The sequence below is a fragment of the Primulina tabacum genome, chromosome 8, assembly GCF_025594145.1.
Source record: "Primulina tabacum isolate GXHZ01 chromosome 8, ASM2559414v2, whole genome shotgun sequence".
Lineage (NCBI taxonomy): Eukaryota > Viridiplantae > Streptophyta > Magnoliopsida > Lamiales > Gesneriaceae > Primulina > Primulina tabacum.
Genome location: NC_134557.1, coordinates 39200560 through 39225298, shown reverse-complemented (window position 1 = coordinate 39225298; position 24739 = coordinate 39200560). Strand labels below are relative to the sequence as shown.

The 24739-nt window shown below is 35.5% G+C and overlaps 5 protein-coding genes across 5 annotated transcripts; 2 read left to right on the top strand and 3 right to left on the bottom strand.

The window, feature by feature from the left end:
• Nucleotides 1-1002: 1002 nt before the first annotated feature.
• LOC142554095 (uncharacterized) lies at nt 1003-3668 on the bottom strand. The gene is made up of 8 exons (XM_075664726.1): nt 3551-3668; nt 3358-3454; nt 3177-3281; nt 2928-3054; nt 2779-2850; nt 1920-1965; nt 1430-1841; nt 1003-1333 (listed from the first exon to the last, which is right to left on the bottom strand). The coding sequence occupies exons 2-8, from the start codon at nt 3398-3400 to the stop codon at nt 1293-1295; spliced, it is 846 nt and encodes a 281-aa protein (XP_075520841.1). The 5' UTR covers nt 3401-3454; nt 3551-3668; the 3' UTR covers nt 1003-1292.
• An 870-nt stretch (nt 3669-4538) lies between these two features.
• Nucleotides 4539-11200, bottom strand: LOC142554094 (phosphatidylinositol 3,4,5-trisphosphate 3-phosphatase and protein-tyrosine-phosphatase PTEN2A-like). Its single transcript, XM_075664725.1, is given in 16 exon segments — nt 4539-5246; nt 5512-5581; nt 5726-5856; nt 6158-6204; nt 6401-6477; nt 6653-6717; nt 6804-6890; nt 7011-7187; nt 7701-7766; nt 7948-8004; nt 8088-8189; nt 8554-8760; nt 8762-9025; nt 9144-9258; nt 9347-9391; nt 11056-11200. Coding segments are annotated over 13 exon segments (1851 nt in total). The 5' UTR covers nt 8984-9025; nt 9144-9258; nt 9347-9391; nt 11056-11200; the 3' UTR covers nt 4539-4703.
• A 3128-nt stretch (nt 11201-14328) lies between these two features.
• LOC142552537 (mogroside I-E synthase-like) lies at nt 14329-16335 on the top strand. The gene is made up of 2 exons (XM_075662223.1): nt 14329-15083; nt 15507-16335. Exons 1-2 carry the CDS (start codon nt 14436-14438, stop codon nt 16221-16223), a joined length of 1365 nt encoding a protein of 454 aa, XP_075518338.1. The 5' UTR covers nt 14329-14435; the 3' UTR covers nt 16224-16335.
• A 270-nt stretch (nt 16336-16605) lies between these two features.
• On the bottom strand, nt 16606-17348 carry LOC142552536 (LYR motif-containing protein At3g19508). The gene is made up of 2 exons (XM_075662222.1): nt 17012-17348; nt 16606-16872 (listed from the first exon to the last, which is right to left on the bottom strand). The coding sequence occupies exons 1-2, from the start codon at nt 17219-17221 to the stop codon at nt 16813-16815; spliced, it is 270 nt and encodes an 89-aa protein (XP_075518337.1). The 5' UTR covers nt 17222-17348; the 3' UTR covers nt 16606-16812.
• Nucleotides 17349-18765: 1417 nt separating this feature from the next.
• LOC142554093 (uncharacterized) lies at nt 18766-21157 on the top strand. The gene is given in 2 exon segments (XM_075664724.1): nt 18766-19274; nt 19277-21157. Coding segments are annotated over 2 exon segments (1584 nt in total). The 5' UTR covers nt 18766-19000; the 3' UTR covers nt 20587-21157.
• Nucleotides 21158-24739: the final 3582 nt, after the last annotated feature.

The window sequence follows — 24739 nt, the reverse complement described above, 5'->3', positions numbered from 1 at the left end:
TCTGCAAAACAAAATTAAGTGTTTTTTTTAACTACACTTCACAACTATCGGCACGAGATCTTATTTTGATTACGTGATATTAAAAAAAGAGACGAAAAAAAATTGAGCGTTTTTTTTTTTAATATTGGAAAAATTGTAATTTTACTCGCAACGAAAAAGTCGTAAACATTAAAGTTAAGAATTTCACGTTGTATTATTATGGATCATAGATCTATATTGTTTGGGAAAAATGATTAGATTAGGTAATGACTAAACTAAAGTCGATATCCGCTTTAATAATTAGTTAACTAAAAACTATAAAAAGTTGTTGCATGATTCTCGTTAGTCAAAAGCTGCCCACAACTCAGTAATCAAAACCCGAGGTAACCCCTCAACTTTTCAAAATCGTCCATCATTATCTGCCTCTTTTAACATAATAGAATTTCGAAAGGGTCGTCACCATTCGGGTGAAGTGGTATAAACCATGAAAAACGTGAATTTGATTTCGCGCAAAAGCGAAAAATCTCAGATTGTAGTAAGAAAAATGACAACAAAAGTTTGTTTTCAAGGCGTGCATCAATCCCGACACAATTATCTTGGAGTATGTCTCTTGTGAAACGGTCTCACGAATCTTTATCTGTGAGATGGATCAACCCTACCGATATTCACGATAAAAAGTAATATTCTTAGCATAAAAAATAATATTTTTTCATTGATGACCCAAATAAGAGATCCGTATCACAAAATACAACCCGTGAGACCGTCTCACACAAGTTTTTGCCATTAACTTGAACGCGAACACGAATTATTCCACAACATGAATACCCTACCATGTTTGCGAGAGGAGGGAGATCGGTTGCATTTTTTCTGATATATATCGAATGGTTGGACACGAGTTTGACAAAAATAACATATCAAAATCATGTGTCTGATGAGTAGTCAACGACTGTGTAGATCAATACAATAGATATCTCACTCAAATCAATAACATCTTATCTTATTACTCGGATTGGATTAATGGTCAAAAGCCCAATTTCAAGGCGACCACGGCCAACATAATAAAACACCAAGTGTTAGAATTTAGTATTATATAATTACAAAAGAATACTTTTGAAATACTTGGTAAAGAAACTAAAACGACTCATTTTCTACATCTATTTACAATCTGCTTGACTTTAACAATCAAAGAAACACACAAAAATATATAATCCTCAACATCCACCACACGCCATGAGGCGGAAAAAAAAAAATTCAAATACCGGCGGAGAGAGATCGATGCCCGTTGCAACGGGTATGGAGCAAAGCTTGTTGTCTTAGTATTGCTGTGGATGATAAGGAGACGGCGGATATAAACCTGTCACAAAGGATAGATTGGATTAAATTCGTAATATATATAGTTATTAAGTTAGCCATTTGGCTCGATAAAAGCTATAAAATAGGTAACTTTTACCTGGAGGATAGTAGTGTGGCTCGTTGGATGGTGGGGGATACACTGATGGCGATGGCCCTGGTGGATACGTTGAAGGATATGTAGGTGGTTGATGATATGAGGGTGGGGGATATACTGCTGGAATAGGAGGGTATGACTGAGAAGGAGCAGGAGGTGGGGGATATACTGCTGAATTAGGAGGGTATGATGGAGAAGGAGAAGGAGGTGGGGGATATACCGCTGGATTAGGAGGGTATGCCAGAGAAGGAGGAGGAGGTCGGGGATATACCGCTGGATTAGGAGGGTATGCCAGAGAAGGAGGTGGAGCTGGGACACTTGTTGGAGGATATGAAGAGACTGGAGATGCCGAGAAAAGAGGGACTTGAGAAGCTGGCGTCACCGAATATTGTGGAAGATGACTTGTAACTGGCTTCTGAAAAAAGAAGAAGTGTTCATTAGCATACAATGATCAACGGGACTCAATGAAAGAAAAGGACGGTTATTGACTTACATAGGCATTAGCAAAGTGGAGTATCAATCGAACTTCTCCAGCATGCCTATAGATGAAAAAACACATATATAAGCTGTCAATAAATATGTATTTGGATCGCGGGTGAATATGTGGATAAATGCAGCACACTTTAAGCTCATTCAAACAAAATTGAGCAGCAAGTGCCATAGCAAAGGCATTCATCTAATTGAAAAAAGAAAAGCTTTCTTAACAAAGCAAAAAGCATACCGCATTTAAACAAACACATGCAGTATTTCCTAGAAAAGATATAGTCATCAAGGGATCTACTTAGTGCTCGCAAAATAGATAAATGATCAGTAGAAAGTACACTAACATCCAATCTACACGAATCTTTGGTTTCATGCATTAAAAATGTAAATCACTTCACAGTTTTTGCCTCCTCCCATGTTCCAAATGAATGGAGTAGCCCAACTAAACTCATCACGCCCCTCAACACATTCAGTGTTTCACTGCTGATTACAACATTCTAGAAAAACTTTTGGAAAGCAAAACTTTCGGAAAGCACAAGCAAACAACTACGTGCATGTGAGCTCACTCACAATGATTCTAACGTAATCACTAGCATACAAGCTCTCTACGCACATATTGACATTCGGGGGCAAACCAATGAAAAGGGTAAAGGGGGCTCCTCAGACAAAAAAAAATTATTTATAATTTTTTCAAAAATACTAGTTTCTCGTCCTCCCAAATTAATTGAATCCCCCCGCTAAACTATTGGATGCCCCTCAACACAATTCAATATCCACTGATGATAACAATCAACATTCTAGAAAAAGTTTCAAAAAGTACGATGAAGCTAACATTCGCAACTTAGTTTCGATTAATCCGCAGAGTTTACCTGCCCCTTTTGTCCTGAAGAGTCCATGCGCTATTGTCGTAACCATTGGATAAAACTCTCTGTAATTGAATCCTGGATACACCAAATTCAAAGATAAAAAATAATGAAGAAACATTTGAAAAAGAGATACAAGAGATAAAAATCATTACTTTCCGCTGCCTATGAAATCATCGTAAGTCAGAGTATTGCTGTTCCACACGTTAACACTGAATTCCCTCAACCCTTCTATCAAGCTAAGCACGAATTTCTCTTGAAAAGTGGGATTCCTCCCCCCATCTACACAAATTACACTCAAAAAACAAATCAGAAAAAGATAACAAAACTTTTGAATAGAACCGAGATAACACTCAAAAACTCAAATTACACAACAAAATTTAATGTGAATATATGAGACAAACCTTTACAAGTACGTGTTCGAAACTTGGAGTTGCCATATTCAATACAAACGTAGGGATCTTGCCTGGTGATCCATTCAGTATTTTTCAATTTGTTACAACCAACAACTGACATCCAATCCAAAATGAACAAATTAAACATGAAATATATACATAAAAAGCAAAATCGAGAAGTTATTCGCACCTGTAATCTCTAGCGATTGACCTTGGATGCCGAAAGTCGACATTGAGCAACCGATTAAGGGGAAGCGAGCTTTAGCTGTTATTCAATTTCTTCCCCGCTGTAGTGATGCAACTTGCAATAAAAAAACTCGAAACGAATTGGATTAAATTAGAGTTGACGAAGAAAATTCGGCTGGGATCGAAGAGGATTACACACAATAACGGCGCCACGTCTGAGCATGATTACCGCCATTAAACTCTGAAAATGCCCCATTTTTGATGAAACGCGTTGGGCAATTAACGTGTAAGCATCGATGTTCCAGAAAATATGTAAACCCCAAATTAAACATTTTTAAAATAAAATAAATTAATATAAGTTCTTTTTGGTTGTCTATTCCATTATCTGATTCAGTACAAATCAGCTCTCAAATAAATTGATGAACCGTTTCATTCACAGTTAAAGATTCGTAAGACTAAGACCCACTCTCGGCTAAAATTCTGTTTTTTTTGTTAAACAAATATATAGAATATATATATTTTACGATAATTAAAACACTAGGCTCATATTTTAGGTTTAGAATTTGTTAAAAAATATAATATTATTATGACAAAAACTTGTGTAAGACGATCTCACGGATCATATTTTATGAGACGGATCTCGTATTTGAGCTATCCACGAAAAAATATTACTTTTTATGCTAAGATTATTACTTTTTATTGTGAATATCGGTAAGATTGACCCATCTCACAGATAAAGATTCGTGAGACCGTCTCACGGTAAGGTTGATCCGTCTCACAGATAAAGATTCGTGAAACCATCTCACAAGACACTGACGGTCTCACTCTAGTGAGACGATCTCACGAATCTTATGAGACGGTGAGACGAATCTTTATCTGTGAGACGGATCAACCCTACATAAAAAATAATATTTTTTCGTGGATGACCCAAATAAGATATCCGTCTCGCAAATACGACCCGTGAGTCCGTCTCACACAAGTTATTGTCATAATAATAGCCAATCTACTTTTAAAAAAAAAATCCTAGTTACTGCTGATGAATCTAGATTTGATGATCAACAATCATAGTTACTAAAAACCATATTCTTAATTAAAAGTATAGATGATAATAATAATATATTATTATTAAATTTAATTATGTAAAAATACACCAAATCACATTATCTTTTCTAAAGCAATTGATCGTATTATAAAATTTCACAGAAAGTTTTTATAATTAAATATTTTAAAGTATATCAAAATAGTATGTACTTACGACAAATTCAGAATGATTCAACCGCAAAAGCATTCCCAAACAAACCTTTAAATAAAAGGAATTAAATAAAACGCACACCACAGGGCTGTGGACATTTATGAGCATTCACTTTCAGAATCATCGTCATCTCCAAATGAAAATATCGAAGCATCCGCAGCCATTGCTTTGAACTCACTCACCTCCTCCACCGGCTTTGACGCTTTGCTTGTCGATGAATTTACTCCAACAGCCTCTTTGCTAGGCTCAGATCGAGTTGAACCTGAAGTTGCTAACGAGACGTATTCTGTTTTGCGCGTCAAATTTGCTATTTGATTTGAGCCATCTTTGCTGTTCGGTGAAGCATCTTTGGCAGTCAAAGTTGAATTAACTTGGGGAGACTTACCAGACTGATTGGATTTTGAAGATGCGGATACTTCATCTTCATTGTCAGAGAACACATCGTCCTTGTCTTCATTCGAGTTATTAACAGCTGCAGGCTCCTCAACTGGTATGGTACTAGGTTTTGAGTTTGTAGTTGCACCGGAAGTTTGGGTAGATTCTTCGGTAGTGGTTTTTGCTGGGTTTTTTGTTGAAACAGCAGCAGCGTCATAATCTACAACGACAACTTCGACTTGGAAGCCCGGGGATGGAAGTTTTCTCTGCACACAAATATGTAAAAGTAATATTATCATATGCCACAGACTGAGCAGTGAGTTGTCTGCAACAAAATGCCACTGTTGCCATTCACAGTCAAGACAACCAGTAACAATTCTCATCATCTCTGGAACCCCAGAAACTTGAACATGAAGGAACGCGCAAGAGTCGAGTTGGGAAGAAAAAGATCTACACGTGCTTGACAAGCCAGTAAACTCTAGCGTGAGCCCACAAAGTTGAAATAATCTAGAAGCAAATCATGAATTTTACCTTGTCAAAACCATCAAGATCACTTGTGTTCAGAACTTTCCGGTTCTCAATCATTGTGGTGTTTAACCAGCTGATAATCAGGAAAACTATAAATATTACAAAACGAAGGCAATAATATCACCTCTCCTTTTTTAACCACCAGGTTCTGTAAGGAAAAAAGGAGGGGAAATATCAGCACAACAAGAGAAAATCAGATGACATCAATTTATTATACCAATAGAAGTCTCCTTGGCGATCATGAAAATGGATCTTGAAATCGCCAGCCAACTCAGTCAGACCAGGCTCCCCAGGAAGGGCAAACACCATTATCCCTTTCTTGGGTGCACTAAACCAATAATCTTCAGGCTGCAAAAAACAGCACAAGACAAATACACAAGTTCAGGATATCAAAGATTCAACCACATTGTAACAAGTCATTGCGCTGATTTTCTTATGGTTCAATATAACTAGTTCTTAAATTTATTCAAAATTTCTGATTGATGAGAACTGAAAGCTAATTAATGGATCAATGAAATCCATCCCCATAAAATAATTCATAGCCATAGCAAGCATAAGGAATTGTTAATGTGCTATCTGTGAAAGAATTCAATGCTGAAGCCATGAAAACATGCCAAAATCTGAGACGATTGCAAGAAGGACGACTAACCAATAAATCCTTGGTTCTAGGATGCTTTTTTGTTGTGAATAGCACACCTGCAGAGTGGAGGGCATCAGGTTAGAGACAAACAATTGAAACATGGCAAAAAATGGTGTGATGACTCATGAGGCTACACAAAATAAAGTGGTAAAAGATATATGCTGTACCAACATTCAAAAACTAAGAGAAGGGGTTGATTTACAGCATAACTAGCACACACAAGATCATACATGATAACGAGATAGAGGTTACCATTATGATCCGAAACTGTAATTGAAGGCCTGATCCAGTATGGGCATCTATGCAGCCGGAATCCTCTGAGAATGCACCTGCACCATCAATGCAATTCACGATGATTTCAACCATCTAGTCACAGAAGCCATACACATCCTTGTTTTTCATTATATCATTCTATTACAGCATCCATGATGATGCACCATCGATCACGAGTGCGCTAATATCGACATGAATACTAAGTTCATTGATTCCTAAATGGTACCATACCTACGACAGGGCTGATTTTCTCCATTGAAGTAAACTGAGATTCGTTCAAAATACTTGACATATCTCTATAAGAAGACAGATTGTCAAAAGGCGTTAAGAATCTTAAACAAAAAGATACGAAAGAAGATTAAAAATAATTGAGACAGCTCACAATCTGACTAGGCAGAACAAGCCCTTTCCCGTCAATACATCTTTTCTGGTTGTAGTAATCAATTGATTCCTCTGCTGTGGGAAAGAACTGAAAAATAGCAAATGATAATACAAATATGGTCATAAAACAGTACAACCACAACAAGTCATTGCTATTAATCTGAGAACAGCTTATGAAGCATTCAAAGAAGAACCATGATAAACTAACCTTCAGGTACAGAAGAAGACTAGAAATCATCAATCCCGTCCTTGCCATTCCTGCTTTACAATGCACAACGACAACATTTTCAATATCTTCTTTCAACCATGAATATGCGCTTTGACAAAATAACAGAATGAGCTGGATAGGAGGGCAATTGTGATCATCAAACGGAAAGCTAGCCACCTGTAGAAATCGTCAAAAGAACAGAGTAAAACCGACTTCGAGCCTCACTATATGCAAACTTTTCTTCTTTCCAAAACAAGGACACATCAAAATACTAAATTAAACAAGACAATACTTTCTACTATACTTCTAGAGCTGAAAATTATTAGCCATGCCTCCATTCAATGAGAAATGGAAGTTGTAACAAGATTTATCTTGGTGCTGTATTAACACTGTGGAACCTAAATACAGGCTACACAACAGTAAACTTGAGAAAAAGAGGGGGGGAAAGAAAGATAAAAAGCGTGAAAGGTTGTTAAAAGGGGGAAATTGAACATTTGAAAGAGAGGACATCTCATAGCTTCAAAGAACAAGACATCAACGATAGTAACAAATTTAAGTGGCCCCAGGGGCCAGGATACTAAAGGTGAGTATAGCAGCTGCTGCTAACAAGTAGGTAAACTTAAAATGATTCATGATTTTATTATTAGATTGGCTAATCGATAGAATAAGATATGACAAACAATAACAAACCTTTCCCTCAAACAATGATGCATCATACAATCTTTCAGAACAAAGGTTGTATACTTTGTATTTCCCCTGCACAATTTGAATTAGTAATCAAGTAATAATAGTGGCCGTGAAATGAAATGACATAAACTTGTGGGCAAAGACCAATCCACTATAATTATTCAAGCGTTGGGTGGTGACAACTAGATGCCTGCCATATATTGATCATGATTATACTGACATTAAAAGACAACAGTAAAAATTTCATCACCTTGTGATAAGTTTCAAAGAACCTGATTACTTCCTCCATGTGGTTCCTGTATAATCCCTAAACACGATCCTTATTCAGTTCAAATTAGAATGAATTAGCAGTGAATTCGTGTGCCAGGATTGAGAAATATGATTTGGTACCTCAACATAACCAAAAAATCCAGAGCTCATATCACCAGCGGGAAAGCCCATGGCAATAATGTTCTCTGTGATGTAAGTCATATCTAAATCAAATCCTCCTTCCTATAAAAAATAATTGTCAGAACCGATTAGAAATAATAATGATTGTTGTCAGAGAAAAAACCAATTTACAGGAGTAATGAAAACAAGAAATACATAACGACAACTTTGACAGGTTTCATATTCTTATAAAGCAAACAAAAATTAATCCCCACCGACAAAGAAAATAATCATACCAAATAACACATCAGTGGCAGCAACAGAAGCATAAATAAAGATAATTTTTATGTTTCATAATTTTTTGAAACAACCAAAAATGGACTTTGATCCACTAGAGAACAATTAAAGTCTAAAAAAGCATTCTGCCAAAACAAGGAAATAATTGAACTGACTAAATTTATGATTATTTCGTAAATGTGTAAGCCACCTGGTATCTTCTTTTATTTTGGGATACAACATGGCGAGCTTTGACCTGCACGGCTTTCACTGCACTCTTAGATGAGTCGACAAAACCTTTCGTAATGGTGCCAATAAAGCTGGACTGGTTAGTTGGTGAAGCTTTATCAGAACTTTCATCCGATTGAGGAGATTTCGGAGACATGGGCAATCCAAACCCACTAGTAAAACGCGAAAAGACTTGACTGCCCTGAATTACCAGAGGGTGATTCATCCTTGGAACCCACAAATGGCTGGGGTATTTTTAGATTCTTTGCCCAAGTGGAGATTCCAGAAGCAGAAAACTTTGAAGGTGAGCCGCGTTGAGAATTATCAGGAGCAGATTCCCCAGGATTAGACATCGGCACCTTTTCAGTTTTAACATGCGGAGGATTTGACGAATCAGAAGATTCCGAACTCATTCCAACAGCTGAGATGTTTAACACTCAGAGAAGCACAGGAATCTGGCAGCAAAAACGAAATTATGCTCCTTAAAAAGAAGGGAGGGTGCATTGACTATTGCCAAAGCACGTTTCACACTGAAAACATGAAGAGATAGAAAACTCAAGTGATGTCATATACATGTAGAATATACAGCACAGTGCCAATAGCTTCCACATATGAGACAAGGCAACTAAGTATAAGGTTGGAAAACATTATCGCAACCCTGAAGCAAACTCAAGTAACTTCCTCCAAGCTGATCAACAAGAGAAGAACCAATCACTGGAAACTTTAAAAATGTAACCTCAATCATTGCTGTATGAAAACTCCAAAAACCCCCAAACCTGTTTTGTTTTGGTACGGGCAAACAGCAATAGAACATAGATACCCTACAGTTTGATAGAAAGGATTCACGGTTTATCATATAAGACAATATAAATGCAAATAACTAAGTTCCTCTCCATCTCTCCAAACCTTGACAAACAATCTCATGAACAAGTTTACAACATCCCCCCACCCACTTAACCATGGTCCGCCGGAACGGTTGCGGTGCTTGGAACGGCAACTACCGTTCCAGTTCCAATGTTATGTTGCGGAACGGTTGTATAAAAAAATTAATAAATTCAAAAAATTGGTAAAAAAATTAAAATATAAATTACATCATACTAAAAAATAAAAAATATATAAAGTTATTACAAATTAATCTATCAATACAAAACTATTTTACAATAATAGCACAATAAGAAATACACACTAAAAATTATAACATACCAAAGCTAATATCATGAAGAGTGACGCGGAGGAGCGAGATCATTGTTATATTCTTCATCACTATCTCGAAGATTAAATTGATTTCGAACATTTGGATATTGACGTGATTGTCCATATGCGCGCCACATTCTGCCGAAAAACTCATTTTTAACTTCCGAATTAGCAAAAGTGGTCAACATGAAAGTTGTAGCCCTATGTGTTTTCTTTCATCTCCAATTGACCTCATGTCATTTAAAGGTCTGAGTAAAAAGTTATGCTCATTTTCCTAACATGTGTCAGTGCAAGAACAACGATACACACGACACACTTCGGGCCACTTTTGGCTCGTCTTCCCTAATGATTTGAACAAAACTCAAAACATGAAAGTTATAGCCTTATATCTTATCTTTCTAATGGAAGTGGCCTCACAGCAATTGGATCAATATACAAGACATTATACTATAAACCACAACTACTGCCACATTTTTCATACCATTTATGCACTTCCATTTCCTATTTGGCTCAAGATCAACTTTCTATTCTACACATTCATTTTCATAATCATCAACAACTATGAAATATAATACCAATAATACAACCATTCTATTACCATACACCGTAATGAACCAGGAATATCTCATAACCATATTTTTTAAACACCAAAACCGTTCCGTTCCGTTTTCCCGTTAAATCGCCGATAAAACGTCGAAGAACAGCGCTACAACACAATCACCGATTTGCCCTGGAACTTTGGAACGGTTGTCACCGTTCCCGTTCCGTTCCGGCCCCATAACGGCCGTTCCGGCGAACCATGCACTTAACTGGCATCCCCTAAATAAACATCTAAATAGATAGATAGAAACCTGTCAACGGGTAAATTTGGCTCTAAATTGTAGAATAAACACTCATCATATCCCAACTAGCATTTATACAAATGCCATTGCAATCTAACAAATCAGCTAGAAACATGTGACCAAAGTGCCAATCATCCCCATGATTCTTCACCGAAAATTTTACCAATAGATATTATCATCCTAAGCAAAAACTGAATATCAAGCCAATACCGCAACCCATGCATGAGATGAAATAATATTAATCATACCGTATAACTGAAAAGGGAGTTAATTACATCCCCAATTTCCGAAACTGTTGATTGATTCCCCCACCGATCCAAAATTAATCACCCATTCGTAACAGAAATCAATTACAGCTCTAGAGTCTCGAAACATTAAAATACGAACCCAAAACACTCCTAATTTACGAACATACAGACTATGATGCGAGCAGAGACATAGATGGGTACCTGAAAGTAAAGTCAACGGCGGCGAGAGGCTTCGAGTAGCGGTGGCTGCTCACTGCTGGAGTTTCGCACACAGGAAAACAAAAGCCTTCAATTATCCAAAATTCGGACCTACACAAGGACAATAAAGATCCCAAGACCCTTCTGATTATTTTCAAGTCAAAAAATATAGTATACAATTCATGTTCAATTGAAATATGAGTAGTGCTTTCTCGAGATATTTACAGTGTGAGACGATCAATCCTATCGATATTCACAATAAAAAATAATATTTTTAGCATAATAATTAATATTTTTTCATGGATGATCCAAACAAGAGATCCATCTCACAAAATACGACTCGTGAGTCTCACGAATCTTTATACTGTGAGATGAGTCAATCACATCGATATTCACAATAAAAGTAATACTCTTAGCATAAAAAGTAATATTTTTTCATGGATGACCCAAATAAGAGATCCGTCTCACAAAATACGACTCGTGAGACCGTATCAGACAAAATTTTGCCTTAAAATTTATAAAACTCATGGATTTTATTATATAACGTGTCCAAATTTTAGTTTATTTCGGTCACTTCTCTTTTTATCTTCATTTGTCTCCTCTTTTTAACTATTCTCCTCTTTGTATTTTATATATCACATTCCTTCCAAAATTTTAATTCTTCTAAAGATTTTAAAGCAATTTTAGGAAGCAATATAATATTAATTAGTAGTAACGTCACTTGTACAAGTTACCCTCTTCCTTCATTGATTATTGTGACAAACAGATGTTCAGAACATTTACAGCTTGGCTACGACAAAAATAGAAGCTTAATTTATTATTGTCTATATGAAGAGAGATAAACAATTTTACATTCACCAAGCGCTCGATCCTACATTAAACGACTGTTAGCAAGTCAGTAATGTTAACAATTCCAATTAGAGAACTGATAAACAATTTCAACCCTAAACCATTCTTAGAATAACATTTTGCCAAACATTAGACTTCCCAATGTGATAAAATATTTCAATGAGCAAGTGTTGTATCTACCAATTTGAAGTACTTATGCCAAGGGGCAAAACTAATTAACAGTTAAAATTTATAACATTAAATTAACTTCAATGAAGCAAACAAACAGACAAACTGTGCACATTCAAGACATGAACTAGGTCACTGAAATCTAAAAAATTTATCATTCCAAGGAAGTTCTTTCTTCTGAAGGCATGATGGCTCTGCCTGAACTTCGTCTCCGAGAAAACTTAAGAGTAGTAATTTTGTAAAACGATCTCACGAATCTTTATCTGTGAGACGAGTCAACACTATCGATATTCACAATAAAAAGTAATACTCTTAGTATAAAAAGTAATATTTTTGCATGGATGACCCAAATAAGATATATCTGTATCATAAAATACGACTCATGAAACCGTCTCACACAATTTTTTGTCTAATAATTATGACCATGATACTGCTCTTAATCATTTCTAATGGGGACAAACAAGTATGTGTTACATAAAATATTTCTTCGTACTTGCATATCTATAGTGTAAAAATTGCAATGTCAAGGTCGGAATTTGATGAAACATTTTGAGTCCACGAAAGATGATCATTTTAGGGTTTCGGCAAAAACTTATGTGAGACGGTCTCACGGGTCATATTTTGTTAGACATATATCTTATTTGGGTCATCTATGAAAAATTATTACTTTTTATGCTATGAATATTATAATTTTTTATTGTGAATATCTGTTGGATTGACCCGTCACACAGATAAAAATTTGTGAGTTCGTCTCACAAAAGACCTACTCATTTGACAATACTTGTAAGTTAAATATACATTACACAGTTATTATTGTAACTTGTAAGTTTAAAAAATGAAGGGCGACAACTATGTCATGACTGTTGGTCTAGGAAAATTAGTGGTCCAGCTTTCGGTGGGGTTGTCTCCTTTCGTTATCATTTATTGAATGATTGATTATGCGGTGCACACTTACTATTTTTGCGGTTTTCCAAGAGAACACAAGTGTCAGTTTGGATAAGTCGGATTGAAAAGAGTATTATAAAAAAAATCGTAACTCAAACTTCGAAACATCTGGAAAAATTTAAACCCGAACCCGACCAAAGCCAAACAACCCTATTTGATTTTTTAATAAAACATTAATACATTTTTTTAACAAAATAATTGAATAAAAATAAACAAATTCAAAACACATAACAATAACAATATTTTAATTTAAACACGTGATAACAAAGCTTAGCCTAAATACGATAATTATATTTCATGGATTTAAATAACTAATTATTAGAATCTAATAATAATTGTCTAAAATATTAATTATTTGTTTCATCATATCGGTTCAGACACTATATCTACACGGATTAGGATCTTGACATGTGTTGTATATTGGATTTTGAGCTAGAATAGGATCTTGACATGTGTCTATTTGCATGCACGGGTAAGATTGGATAAAACCTTAATTAATCAACGAAAGAAACAATTTTTTAGAAAATCTTAAAACATCATGATGAAAATAAAAAAAGTTTTCAAACATCGCAAAGTAACTTTCAAGTTTCAAACTCCAAATTTTCATCTTTTTGCGCTTTATTATATGAATCAAACTTTGAAAAAACTAATGAGAAAAAATAAAATGTGAAAGTTTTAATTAAATTCTTAATTTACAAAATTTAATTTACTTTTCAATATCAGGTATCAATGCCAAGCTAGTAACATTAGAAACATAAATAATTTATTGCATTATTTCTTGATATATCCATCCTCATTTATAAACAAATTCATAATATTTTCAGCCAAATCACCTGACATCACCTCGTTAATTTCTAAAAAAATTACTAATAAAACAAATAACCGTAAAATGAAAATAAATAGATAACATCTGATACCTTTTAGCCCTAAAATCTTGAATAAAAAACAGGTATGGTTGGTTCGGGTCGATGGATGACCTGATTCTTAATCAAGTCAACCCAGGTCAATCCTAGAAGAAAAATTATTTTGAGGTCTGACTCGATCTAACCTAAACCTAAAAACCTCAAATCCCGGCCAAATATTTTTCGAATAAGCTCGAATCCATAATTTTTACACCTCTAATCTATATAATATACTAAGTATAACATCTCACGACAAACAAAACCTACATGTTTTGCAGTAACAATTTAAAAGAAAAAAGAAAACCCACGGCATTGAATTTCCTGAAATAAAAAAGAAAAAGAAAGTCAACCATTTTTGGCTGTTTCATATTAAGCATTGAATGGCCCGAGATTCAGGAAATGAAGTTAATAAATTACGATAATGTGGAAAAAAAATACTTCTTGTTGCTTCCCGTGTTTCTTGATGAAGTAGACGTACTGAGGCAACAAAGAGACAAGATCAAGCGACAGACATAAAAAATGGCAGCAGATGGAAGAAGAAACCTTAATCTTCTAGTCCTCCCTTTCCCTGCGCAGGGTCACATAAGTCCCTCCCTCGCTTTCTCCAAATTCCTAGCCTCGAAGGGTCTGAATATCACCATTCTAACCACCTCACATTTAACCAAATCAGCCAAAGGTTCCTTATGCAGCAGCTCAATCAACATTCAAGCTATATCCGACGGCTCCGAGGAGGATAAGGATCGAAAGGAGACCCCGGAAGAGATGCTCGCTCGTTTCAAGCGATGTGTCTCGCAGAATTTGGCTAATTTTCTTGACGAAATGATCGAATCTGGTTCTGTCGCTAGAGCCATCATTTATGATTCTTGTTTGCCATGGGTTCTGGACATCGCTCGAGGACGAGGCTTGCTAGCAGCGTCGTTTTTCACTCAATCTTGCTCCGTTTGTGCCGTGTACTATCATTTGAAAAATGGGTTGTTGAAGTTTTCTGATGCAGATCGCGTCGTGTCCATGCCTGCATTGCCACGCCTCGAGACCGGAGAGTTGCCCGTGTTCCCGAAGGTTATGGATCCTAATAACACTATAATGAATTTTATTACTGGTCAGTTCTCTAATCTTGAGGAAGTGGATTGGATCTTTTTCAACACATTTGACAAGCTTGAATATCAGGTTAGTTTCACATTTTAGGACATGCAGAAGTCTTTAATTTGTTCATCATTGTTGTGATTAATATTAGAATTCTTTATAGGCATTTGATTATGCTATATATATGAATTAAACTAGTTCATTAATTTTTCGGATACACATGAACTTACCTTAATAGTAGTAGTTGTTGAAATTTTAATGCAGAGGCTTTTGAGTTACTTTGCTGTGAAAAATCAAAATTACTTAGTTTATGCTGGAAGTAGTGTTAAACAATGATAAAAAAAACTTTGAAAATATTTCTCTCTCTCATCAAATTAAAATTTACACAAGTTACGTAAAATTTCATTTTCAAGTTTGACATGAAATGGGATTTTGAGAGAAGAGAAAACAAGTTTGGTTCCATATCTTGGAACTGTTCATGCCTTAATTCTTTTGATTTACATATAGGTAATCGAGTGGATGTCTAAAAGATGGCCAATAAAGACGATTGGCCCTACGATCTCGTTATCACAGACAAACGAGGTGATCTCCGACCAGAAGAATGATCATATGATTAGTATCTTTGAGCCAACTGATGAAGAAGCCTGCATAGAATGGCTAGACTTGAAAGAAGCAAACTCAGTCCTTTATGTGTCGTTTGGAAGTGTTGCTGCGCTTCCAAAAGAACAAATGGAGGAGCTTGCATTTGGCCTAATAATGAGCAATTGTGATTTCTTGTGGGTAGTAAGATCGTCAGAAGAGAATAAGCTCCCTCCCGATTTCATTTCTAATGTCCGGGATCGAGGTTTGATTGTAAAATGGTGCCCACAGCCTCGGATCCTGGCTCATCCCGCTGTCTCGTGTTTTATGACACACTGTGGGTGGAATTCTTTTCTCGAGGCATTGAGTTGCGGTGTGCCGATGATGGGAATGGCACAGTGGGGTGATCAGAAGACGAATGCGAAGTTTATTGAGGATGTTTGGAACGTAGGCGTTCGGATCCCAGGGGACATTAAGAGAGAAGAGCTTGCCAAGTTTGTGGCAGAAGTTGTGCATGGAGATAAGAGGAAGGAGCTTAAAAGAAACGCTTGTAAGTGGAAGGAATTGGTTGAAGAAGCCGTGGGGAAAGGTGGGAGTTCTGCTAAGAATGTTGATGACTTTGTTTCACTGATTTTGGGTGGCTAACCAACTAGTTTGTTGTTTTTGTTAAATTAAGTAGGATTTTGATTTCTTAAATAATCTTTTAATCTATAACTTGATACAAGGACTTTGAAATTTTAAATTTATTTAAATTTTGTAACCGTGATGATAACAGCTTCACTTATTTAATCTATATAGTAATTAACGAATGATGTTACATTTCGATTGTTCTTCTAACAAAAGATGTTACGTGTCGATTGTTCTCCTAACAATAAAGGTTGTTATACACCGACAACCTAATAAAACATATTTAAAATAAAAATATTGTAAGTAACAATGTTGAAATAATGATACTTGAATAAAAACCATATTAGGATACAACAATCTCATATTGATTCACAAGAATTGTGAATAATTATTTATAAAATCTAAAAAACAAATCCTTCTTTCCAAAAAAAAAAAGAATTTGATTTTATTATATTTGACTGGATCAAAAGGCAATAACAAAATACTGCAAAATATCCAAGCCCAAAAATTGTATTATATAACTATTATTATATAAATCAGACAACAAACAAATTCCACAGGGGAATAAAAACAAACATTTGGTGAGCACTAAGGAGATCTAATACACTCAGGCACCCGCTGAGCAGATCTCCTTCAGCTTATTCGCAGCAGATTCATTCACCGAGTACTGCATCACGTGAAAACCCAAACAACATGTTCACGATTAGGATCAAATCAACGAATCTGGTATGTGGAATTTGTGCTAAAGATCCATAAACAAGGTTCAAATCTATTCATTAACACACGCGTGCGCGCGATTAACTTACCTTGTTGAGAACCCATAAAGAATGTGTATAAGTTCTGTTGAGGAGTTCGTGAAGGAAAGCCTCGTCTTTTGGGTCGACTTCTCTGTAGTTGACGAAGTTCTCGCGAGCGTACTTAGCGTAATAACCCCTAGTATCTTGTGGGAGGCGTCGAACGAGCCTCAGCACTTCACTGTAGGCTCTTAAAGCTTTCGACATTTCGCTGATAACCATTAAAAGATCGAGAATTTTCAGTGCGTGACTAGTACTTCGGCTGCGTGATTCCTCGATGATTGTTAATTATTTATATATATAAAGTTCTGAGAAAATAGAAGAACTGACGAAATGGAGTTCTTTGGGCGATTGTGTGGGCCAACTGAGCTTCTACAACTTATGGGTTGAGTTGATTTCCAAGTTTTATCGAAAAAAATTGTAAAATAATGCTGATCTCTTCAGTTTGCTGCTGAGGTCTATCATGCACTCAAATTAGATCACGGATCGATTTTTAGATTTCGTGGTAAACCTAATCGGTTATTTTCAAATACGTAAATCAATAGTTCAAATCATAATTATTTATTTAAGAAAATGATTTTTTTATATTGTGATTCTCAAATCGTGGGAGGAAATTTTTTATCTTAATTTATAAAAGAAAAACTGATCATTTGAAAAAAAAATTCCTTTGGAAGAAACCACAAAGAGATTCTTCAATCTCATCTATGGAGGTGGAAAAAGCAGTGGGCAACAATGGTAATTTTCTTATATATATATACACCAATGTCTTTTAATTTTCTTTACTCCTTTTTGTTTTTCAAAAAAAGAAAAAAAAATCCTTTTTTAGTTTATAAATTATTTATCTTACATGCAAGACATTTGCATTTAAGTTGATCTCTTGTGAGACGATCTAACGAATCTTTATCTGTGAGACGAGTTAACTCTATCGATATTCACAATAAAAAGTAATACTTTTCGTGGATGACCCAAATAAGATATCCGTTTCACAAAATACGACCCGTGAGATCGTCTCGTACAAGTTTTTGCCTTTGCATTTGGTTACTAGCATATATAAGTTTTGAAACCCTTTTAAACACATATTTGTTTATAGTTATTAACGTTTCCATTTATATTTTCTCTTATTTAATTTTAATTTCATATAGTTTAAAATTTATAAATTTAAAAAATAAAAACAATAATTTCATAACCACACCACGTGCAAGGTATGTGATCCGGACCAAGTTTTACTAGGAGGACTTCATACCATTATATAAACTGCATGTAATATTATATATGCAAGCAGTCGAGAAAGTCGTATTACATGTGTAACATAATACACGAATATTATATATATACATAATATTTTTATATTTATAAAATATTTCGACACACACATATATATATATATATATGCTTTTGTGTTTTGGAGACAATTACAAAGATCATTGTTAAATTTGAGATAGAATGACATGATATCAAGTGGTTATTTAAAGCGCTCAAGTATTATATTATGGTAAAAATTTGTGTGAGACGATCTTACGAGTCGTATTTTAGGAGACCGATATCTTATTTGGGTCATTCATGAAAAATATTACTTTTTATTGTGAATATCTGTAGGGTTGACACGTCTAAAAGATAAAAAGTCGTTAGACCTGTCTACCTACTATTATGTTATATATAATATATTATAATTCTGGTCCTTAAAACTTCAAGGAATATGAGGTAGAATGAAAGTGAAAACAAAAGAAATAAATGCCATGAATACACAATTATTCCATCCAAAACTTAGAACTTGATAGAACCACATTTCACTCGTAACCACTACTGTCTTCAATGAACTTGGCATCCTCTCCGCCACTCAAATCAAATTTTTGGTTCTTTAAATAATATCCATCAAATTCAAAGAATTTTTTTATTAACTTCATCAATATATTTAATTCACTCCGCACTTGTTCTTTCCAAGAACTCGTAAATCCTAAGAATCTGCAACTAGGCAACAAGAAACAAGGAAATTTTTTAGTTATGGATATTTGGTCATGGATATGTGAACTTCCTGACTCGGACGAGTGGAATGTGTCGAATTCACAGCAGATTTTGTCACTCCCGTGTTCCAAAAATAAAAACTCGGAAACTCGATCGATTGAACTCAGAGCTGAGAGAGTTCGTGGGTTGGATTCGGAAGTTTCCCTTACGTTCTCAATTTGCTTCGTTGGGTTTCCCTGTTTAGAAGAAAAGGAGACGACCATCTGGGCTTCTGACATGTGTCCCTTGGATTGGGGCAAGCCCTTCTTGCCGCTCGTCTTCGACTCCTTCAAGAAATCGTGTCGCGTTCACCCACCGCGCATGATAACAGCACCCTCCGCCGTTGGCAGCTCGGGAAGCCCAACCTGCAGCCGGTGTCGTGGATTCTTGACTCTTACTCACAGGAATCTTTCTCCAGCTTCTTCAACCTCGTCTTCCTCATGCACCTTTTCTGGCTCTGCGCGTGGGACTCGCCGTCGGAAGTTGGCTCCTTCTATTTCCATTCATTGCTGGCACCGAACATCGACGCATTTACGTGCAAACACGCGCCGGTGATGCGGAGCTTCTTCATCGCAATCGGAGCAGATGTAGAGCACTGTTTCATGCGCACCTTCGGGTACATCTTAGCTAAATGGCTTATTTTAAGAGATGTCGAAGCTGGAATACCGAATTTGACCCATTTACCCTCAAAGAATCTTGGATTCTCTTATGCCATGGAAGCTCACGGGTTATGGATTTTGAAGGGTTATGCTCCGGTGAAATCCATGAACTGCGTGCAGTCATTTCAGGGTCAAAACGGTAATTTCCCTTCTGTCATGCAGGCAACAGAATCTCTGCTGAAGTACGCTTTAGCCCATCAGCAGCTTGAGGCTGTGATTCAGTTGGAATATACAGTTGGGTTTCATGAAAACTATGTTCAAGTAAACGCACGTGTGGATAATTTACGTCTGCATGTGGTTAAACTAGGGTTCAAGAAAGACAAGGATGAAATTTTACTTGAGGAGAAGTATTTCCCATCAAGGATTCGGATGTGGGTTGGGCCGGAAGCTGGGGCCGGTTATGTGGGCGGGTTGAGTTTGGGCCGGTCCACGGATAACGTGGAGAGGGAGATGGAAATCGAAAAGATCTTAAAGGGTAGCTTTGAAAATTCAAAGTCCCCTAAGGTGAAAGCAATGGAGAAGAAGGCAACTAGAGCCAAAATCAAGAATTGGAGATGGGACCAAGATGTGGAGGGAAATGTTGCATTATTTGATGCAAGTTTGTGTGATACTACCACTGGGGTTGAGGTTGCCATGTGGAAGCCTATTGTTGGTGGAGAAATTAGGGTAGATTTTAAGAATCGGTACACAGGAGATGGCCGGGGATTTTCGAAGTCTGGCGGTCTGGTAGTTTCCGGGGCGGATTGCGGTGGAAGTGTGGGGTGGAGGATGAGCAAAGAGATGGAAGGGAGTGTGTTGAAGTGGAGGATAGGTGGGAAGATTTGGGTGACATATTTGGCTAATAACGTGAGGACTTCATATTATGAGACAAGATGTATTGAGTGGTGTGATGAGGTTGATTTGCCTATAATACCTAGCCAGAATTAGGAGTCCAAGAATTGTCTATAATACCTAGCCTATGAGGTTGAAATCGTGTGTTTTTTCGTCAATTTTGTTACATAAAGCTACCGAATCATTTCACTACATAAAGATGACATCCACAACCACCATCAATGCATTGTCTGCTAATTTTTGCCCGACAGTTTCCAACTTTGATCTCCATTAAAAAAATTCATTTGATGAGGCAGAGAACTAGAAGATCCTGCTTGAACTGCCACATCTGATAGTCTAGTAGTCAACAAGATCGGACTTCCACTACCATCCTCTGGAAATATCATCTTCAAGTCATCCCAAGCCTTGGTACTCCATATATCATCCATCACAAGGAGATATCGTCTACCAATGAGATTTTGGTAGAATAGCTTTGCCAATTGGGCATCGCTCGCACCAGATTGTTAATTCTCTTGTTTCTCGAGGGATTGAAGAAGCTCGAGAAGAATCTCTCTCTTTTAATACTCTTGAGATATTGTGGTCCATGCACAAATGTCAAAATACTGAGCGAGGAATGAATGCTCGTAAGCTCTTCTAGCTAGAGTAGTCTTCCCGATTCCTCCCATCACTGCAAGAAAAGCTTCAATCAACAACATTAATACGACAACGGTTTTTATTAAACAACGGTTTTAACAAAAACCGTTGTCGTAGCCTAAAAAACCCCGCTTATAACAACGGTTTTTTTAAAACCGTTGTCTTATATGTGTCTACGACAACGGTTTTTAAAAAACCGTTGTCTTTAATGTGTTTTTTTTTTTTGTCTTTAATGTGTTTTTTTTTTTTTACAACGGTTTTTAAAAACTGTTGTCTAAGAGCTTTTTTTTTTTGGCTACAACAACGGTTTTAACAACCGTTGTCTATGAGCGGTTTTTTTAGACTACAACAACGGTTTTTAAAAACCGTTCTCTTTTGGATGGTTTTTTTGGGCTACAACAACGTTTTTTCAAAAATCGTTGTCTATATAAGATTCTGTCAAGGGTCAAAGACAACGGTTTGTGAAAACCATTGTCTTTCGGATCGTTTTTTAACTACGACAACGGTTTTTTAAAACGTTGGCGTTTCTTAGTGTTTTATTTGGTTAAAGACAACGGTTTTTGAAAAAACGTTGTCGTAGTTTCTAATTTTTTTAAAAAAATCGGTTAATATTTAGCGAAGGTAGCAAAATTTAAACTTAGCGACGGTTTTAAAAACCCGTCGCGAAATTTAGCGACAGTTACAGCCAGTTCGTCGCTAAATTTCGCGACGGTGTTTATTATACCGTCGCAGATTTAATTTAGCGACGGTTTTTCCCGTCTATTCGTCACTAAATTTAGCGACGGTTGTTACCGTTTATGCAAAATCCGTCGCTACTAGCGACGGTGTTTTTCAAAAACCGTCGCACAAGTGTCTATAAATATCCCTCTCCTTAGTCATTTCCTTCACACCCCTAAGTCATTTCTTAGTTAGTGTAACTTCTCAAATTTTTTTTTCTTCCACGTTTTGTCCACGATTTTCCTTAAACTTAAATTTTAAGTTAAAGATTTTAAATATATTAATTTAGTAAGATTATTAGTTTATTTTGTTAGGTTTATAAAATTATAACCGTAATTTTTTTTTTACGGAAAAAATAGCGACAGAAAACATAAACAAACCGTCGCTAATTACGGTGATCATAATAAAAACCGTCACTAATGAGTGACGGACCAAGAAAACCGTCGCTATTAGCGAAGGAATTGTTTAGAAAAATCCGTCGCAAAATTTTTGTTTTACAACGATTTTTCAATGCTTCGACAACGGTTTTTCACCGTCGTCTTTAGACGTCTACGACAACGGTTTTTCACCGTTGTCTTTCGAGCGCACCCTTTTAACCACAGTGCCTTTAATAACGGTTTTTCAATACCTACGATAACAGTTTTTCACCGTCGTCTTTGATGTCTACGACAACGGTTTTTCACCGTTGTCTTTGAGCGCACCATTTAACAACAGTGGCTTTAACAACAGTTTTTTTTACCTACGACAACGGTTTAAAAACCGTTGTCTTTGAGCGCACCATTTAACAACAGTGGCTTTAACAACAGTTTTTTTTTTATCTACGACAACGGTTAAAAACCGTTGTCTTTCGCCTTTTTTCTTGTAGTGCATCCCAACAATCGGGATGATTTGGAGACTTCTTCCTCGTCTCTCTTTTTCATTTTCATTACCTCCAAATAAAATTACATCTTTCAAACGTTCTGTCCAAGTCTTGATCCAAGTTATTTATAATTATTTTATTTAAGACTATAAAACAATTTAATTATGATCAACATATTTTATATAATAAATATGAGATACGTTTCATATCTAAAGGAGTGAAAATCAAGAATATTATGTATACTAATATGATAAATATACTGAGATTTATTTATCATATTATGAATAGATATCATTAAAATTCGTCAAATCTCTTCTTCTTTTATCAAACAATTAGCAAAAATTCAAAGAGATGTTTAAGGCGTTCTTCATATTCAATGGCCGGAGGCCGTAACATCCGATCTACTTTTTCCACATTCAATATCATGTTATTAAGTTTAAAATGAATAAATTCTTACAAGTTCATCTCACCACAATTAGCCTTGGAATATCCCCAATGATAGCAGGTTGTCGATACCAAACATAGATCTATTTTTTCCGCATTCAGTATCATGTTATTAAGTTTAAACATGAATAAATTCTTACAACTTCATCTCACCACAAGTAGCCTTGGAAGATCTCCATGAAATTTTGCGCTTCATAATTTCTGAATTCAGCACTTCGCACACCATCAAGTGTTTCGCAATGCTTCTCTGAATAATCTTCCAGGAAAGTGACAATGAAATTAACCTTTTCTTGAAGGGAAACTATATTTTCCTTGTGAACAGGATCGATACACCACTCAAGATTCAAAATCTGGTGTATTGTTCGAGTAAGCGAGAGAAGCGCAGCATAAGCTGCTGCCATAGAAGACAATGAATATGGATTGAAATGAGAGATATGTTCGTTGCATTAGATCTATTTCTTGCGTTAAACCTACAATATACACACAAATCTGGCTTAAGCCCGGTAATATCTCATGTCAAATCACATTTGATGTCACGTCAGTAATATTTAATATCACGTTAAGACTTTTAAAAAATGAGTAAAGATAAAAAGAAATATTATTTAAAAAAAACCACCAATATTACACTAAAAATAAAATTTACTGAATTATAGAAAAAAATTGAAACAAACCTTATTATATAATAATTTTGCCAATTTTTCCCATTGTTCAATGTGAGCAATATTTTTTTTGAAAAAAATTCACTCTTACATATTGCATGTAATTTTCATAAGGTTTAGATTTTGATAAATAAACGTATAGACAGATTTACACTGAATTATATATTGATATTTAATTTATGAATTAAAATATTGAAACAAGTGTGAGACCATTTGTATATATATGGTTGATTTATAATAAGATGAAAGTTGTGGATAATTTCTCACATTTGAATATCAGTGTGCCCACTTCCGTCTTCTCACGCTATGTATGGCAATTTTTTTTACTTTCTTTATCTAACAAAATTAGATAAAATAACATATAATGCTAGTTTCCCAAACAATTCTCTACTCATAAAAATTTCAATTAGAGTTTCTCTCTCGAAAAAGAAAAATTCTAGAGTAGGTCTCTTGTGAAACGGTCTCATGAATCTTTATCTGTGAGACGGGTCAACCCTACCGATATTCACAATAAAAAGTAATACTCTTAATATAAAAAATAATATTTTTTCATGGATGACCCAAATAAGATATTCATATCATAAAATACGACCCATGAGACCGTCTCACATAAGTTTTTGCCAAAATTCCTTTAGAGATGTAAACTGCAAAATTTGTAACAATTTTATATTTATACAAATTTCAATTAAAGGTTATTTTAGTAGTTGAACTGAAATAACTATATCATCGCATCGGTGAAAAGAACTGAATGTCAAACAATTCAACTTATTGAATAAAAATCAAACTTTAACGATTTACATTTTCAATAACAAAAATATACCAATTTACTGGATTATTTTATAATTTCTCCCTTGTATAAAATTTTCCAATAAATTTTTTTATTAATAAAAATAAAACTTTGTATCCCAATAGGAAAAATCGACTTGAACTCAACTAA